The sequence below is a fragment of the Coregonus lavaretus genome, assembly GCF_964263955.1.
Source record: "Coregonus lavaretus genome assembly, chromosome: 7".
NCBI lineage: Eukaryota > Metazoa > Chordata > Actinopteri > Salmoniformes > Salmonidae > Coregonus > Coregonus lavaretus.
In genome coordinates, this window is record NC_139994.1 from 891,470 (window position 1) to 895,038 (window position 3,569).

General features: G+C 43.7%; 1 protein-coding gene across 1 annotated transcript in view; it reads left to right on the top strand.

Moving 5' to 3' along the window:
• Positions 1 to 3,031, top strand: part of LOC311132947 (sodium-dependent neutral amino acid transporter B(0)AT3-like) — a 9,174-nt gene extending 6,143 nt beyond the window's left edge. Inside the window, exons 9-13 of the mRNA XM_084166340.1 lie at positions 1 to 35; positions 197 to 332; positions 738 to 897; positions 1,438 to 1,600; positions 2,099 to 3,031. The exon at positions 1 to 35 is cut by the window's left edge and continues 34 nt beyond it. Coding sequence (XP_084022466.1) covers positions 1 to 35; positions 197 to 332; positions 738 to 897; positions 1,438 to 1,600; positions 2,099 to 2,302 — 698 coding nt within the window. The 3' untranslated portion in view covers positions 2,303 to 3,031. The remainder of the gene's footprint in view (positions 36 to 196; positions 333 to 737; positions 898 to 1,437; positions 1,601 to 2,098) is intronic.
• The last annotated feature ends 538 nt before the right edge of the window (positions 3,032 to 3,569 follow it).

Consider the following 3,569-nt stretch of genomic DNA (forward strand, 5'->3'; position numbering starts at 1 on the left):
TCACAGAAGCGGTGATATCGATGCCTGGCTCTCAGGTATGGGCTGACCCTTTGTTTTATTTTTGTATTACTTCTTTAAAAAAAAGTATGGTTCAAATTCAGAGACAACTCTGCGTGAAATCCAGTTAAATACAGCTGGATTTGATTCAATTCCTGTCTGACCAGGTGTGGGCTGTGTTTCCTGTCTGTTTGACCAGGTGTGGGCTGTGCTCTTCTTCGTAATGCTGTTCAGTCTGGGTCTGTCCTCCATGTTTGGTAATCTGGAAGGCGTCCTCACGCCCCTTCATGACCTCAAACTGGTGCCCAAGTGGATGCCCAACGAGCTGTTCACAGGTAAAAGCCAACAAGGAAATGATCAGATTTTTGAACGTTTCGATATTGAATCATGTTGGACAGACTGCAGCACTGGCTTACCCCTTGCCAATGTGTGACGAATAACTGTTATTTTGGGAATGATCTTAACACCATATTGGTTTTCTCCGTCCCTCCGTCCACTCTCCTCCCACTTTCTCTCTCCAGCATTGATCTGCCTGGTGTCGTTCCTGTTGGCTCTGTTATTCTGTCTGGGATCAGGGAACTACTAAGTCTTTGGGAATTATCTTAACGCCATCTTTGGGAATTATCTTAACGCCGTCTTTGGGAATTATCTTAACGCCGTCTTTGGGAATTATCTTAACGCCGTCTTTGTTTTCTCTGTCTCTCCCTCCCTCCCTCACTCCCCACTTTCTTTCTCTCCAGCAATAATCTGCCTGGTGTCATTCCTGTTGGCTCTGATATTCTGTCTGGGATCAGGGAACTACTGGTTGGAGATCTTTAACAGTTACGTGGGCTCTGTACCTCTCCTCATCATCGCCTTCTTTGAGATCATCGCTGTGGCCTACGTCTACGGAATAGGACGGTAAGAGCCTCACAATACTACAGTTGTCCTGGTTTGATCTGTAGTGAGTGTCTTCCCACTGGGCACACGCTGGCTGAATAAACGTTGTTTCAGCGTCATTTCAATGAAATTACTTTGAACCAACGCGGAATAGACGTTGAATTGACGTCTGTGCCCAGTGGGTTGTCTTCAGAATGAGGCAGATTGCTAGGAACCTCTCAGAGGAACATGTCTGTCTCCCCATATGCATATGCCTGTCTATTGTTTTGTCTATTAAACCTTTAAATATAGTGGTTGTTCACCTTATCTTTAGGTTCAGGTTTTTCATTTATCCTGGTTGGAGGACTATGGACATCCTGCTTACTCCCTACTGCAGTTCTTAGGCATGTGCTTGATCCTGGATCATCTGCAATTATTGAACCAGAGTTATCTGCAGTTCTTAGGCAATAGCTTTCATCTGTTCCTCTTCCATCTCTTCTTCTTTCTTCTGTGCTGAACCTGTAATGACGAGCATGTTGTTTTTAAAGCCTCTTCTGACTCTACCCGTTTCTGTCTCCGTAGGTTCAGTGATGACCTGGAGTTCATGACAGGACGTAGACCCAACATCTTCTGGAAGGCTTGCTGGTTGGTCATCAGCCCTCTGATGCTGGTCGTCGTGTTGGTGGCGTATGTTGCCATCCAGGCCCAGAAACACCCCACCTACCCAGCATGGAATCCTGACTATGTAAGAGCAACGACTGGTAGATAGCTACATCTAGGAGTGCAAAAATCCAGTAACTTTCTCACATTCCCCAAGATTTCTAGAAATCCTGGTTGAAGGATTCCGGAATTCCTGCTTATTCCCTCCTGGTTCCAGGAATCTTCCAACAGGGATTTCTGGAAAACATGGGAGTTTTGGGAAAGTTACCAAAATGTTGCAACCCAATCTACATCAATATCAGGAACATGCATATTGTATTAGTGTGAAGCATTTCTCTGCTCAGATCAGCTAGGCTGTAGGTGTCATTTAAGAGGTTCAATAGTAGTGTATGATAATTGTTCCTACTAGTAAAGGGGACTTGGGTTTCAGTTGAGAGACAGCCACAGTCAGACGGACACACAGTACTCACATAATAAGCAGTGCACTAACAGCCTACAGGGAATAGGGTGTCATTTGAGATATGCCCTGTGAGATATGTCATTTTTTGCATGGCAATTAAGTTGTCTGATTCTGTCTGTGCAGGTGAACTTCCCCGACACAGAGGTTCTGCCGTATCCAGACTGGGTGTTTGCCATCTGTGTCCTGCTGTCTTCAGTCCCAGTTCTCTCCATCCCCCTCGTGGCCATCTACAGACTCATCTGCTGCATGTCAGGAAGACACTCTAAAGACAATCTCCACAACGATCCGAATCCCTACGCCAACGAAGGCTACGTCGTAGAGCGCTAGACCCTAAAAAGATACTGTGCTTCCTGCTTGAGCTTTTATTGTAAGCAGGAATCAGGAGGACTGTGGCTGATACTCTGTATTTAATCTATCCTCCTCTGAGCAACACTGTAAAACAACGCTGAGGGATCGCTGACTTCTCAGACCTTGGTGAAGTAACTGCCTCACATCAACTGAAATGGACCTTTACATTCCTAACACTCATGAATCAAAAGGGTGTTTATTTGTTTTAATATTTTTATAATGAAGGACGCATGATCAGTTGCACTCAAATTGGACAGTGAATTTAAATGTCTCCAGGATTAGTTTTTATTTTTATTATTCTTTGGGGTGACACAAAGAGGATTGAAGAGCTGAGAATCAGTGAATGTTGGGTTTACCAACTTTGACCAACAAAAAATTGATTTATTAGTCAAAGTATAGATTTTTTTGTATTTATTTTCTCACACAGAGCATAAAGATTAGAGTGAATGTAAACAGCATAGAGCTTTCAGTGTAAATATATAGTATCTATGCCGTTATATTATCTACTGGAAATGAAATTATATCTGTGATATCTGTACTTCCTTATTTCTTTCATAGGACCTACCACTCCTAAACCATAAACATTAGAGATAATACAGCAATTAGATGGATAATTAACCTAGGCGTTGAAACCCCGGTATGAAAGTATGAAAAGCCTCTTTTAGTTTTACTAAAGCACAAAACATAAATAAACAACTTTGTATTTCATATTGGTGGTGTGCTATATTACTTATATAAATATCTACTTTATTCAGTCACACGTCACTGACACATAGCCTAGTAGACAGATCTGTTTGCACTTTAGCTAGCTAACTCCTCTGTCCTGTCCGTTGTCATGGCACTTTAGCTAGCTAACTCCTCTGTCCTGTCCGTTGTCCTGGCACTTTAGCTAGCTAACTCCTCTGTCCTGTCCGTTGTCATGGCACTTTAGCTAGCTAACTCCTCTGTCCTGTCCGTTGTCCTGGCACTTTAGCTAGCTAACTCCTCTGTCCTGTCCGTTGTCATGGCACTTTAGCTAGCTAACTCCTCTGTCCTGTCCGTTGTCATGGCACTTTAGCTAGCTAACTCCTCTGTCCTGTCCGTTGTCATGGCACTTTAGCTAGCTAACTCCTCTGTCCTGTCCGTTGTCATGGCACTTTAGCTAGCCAACTCCTCTGTCCTGTCCGTTGTCATGGCACTTTAGCTAGCCAACTCCTCTGTCCTGTCCGTTGTCATGGCACTTTAGCTAGCTAACTCCTCTGTCCTG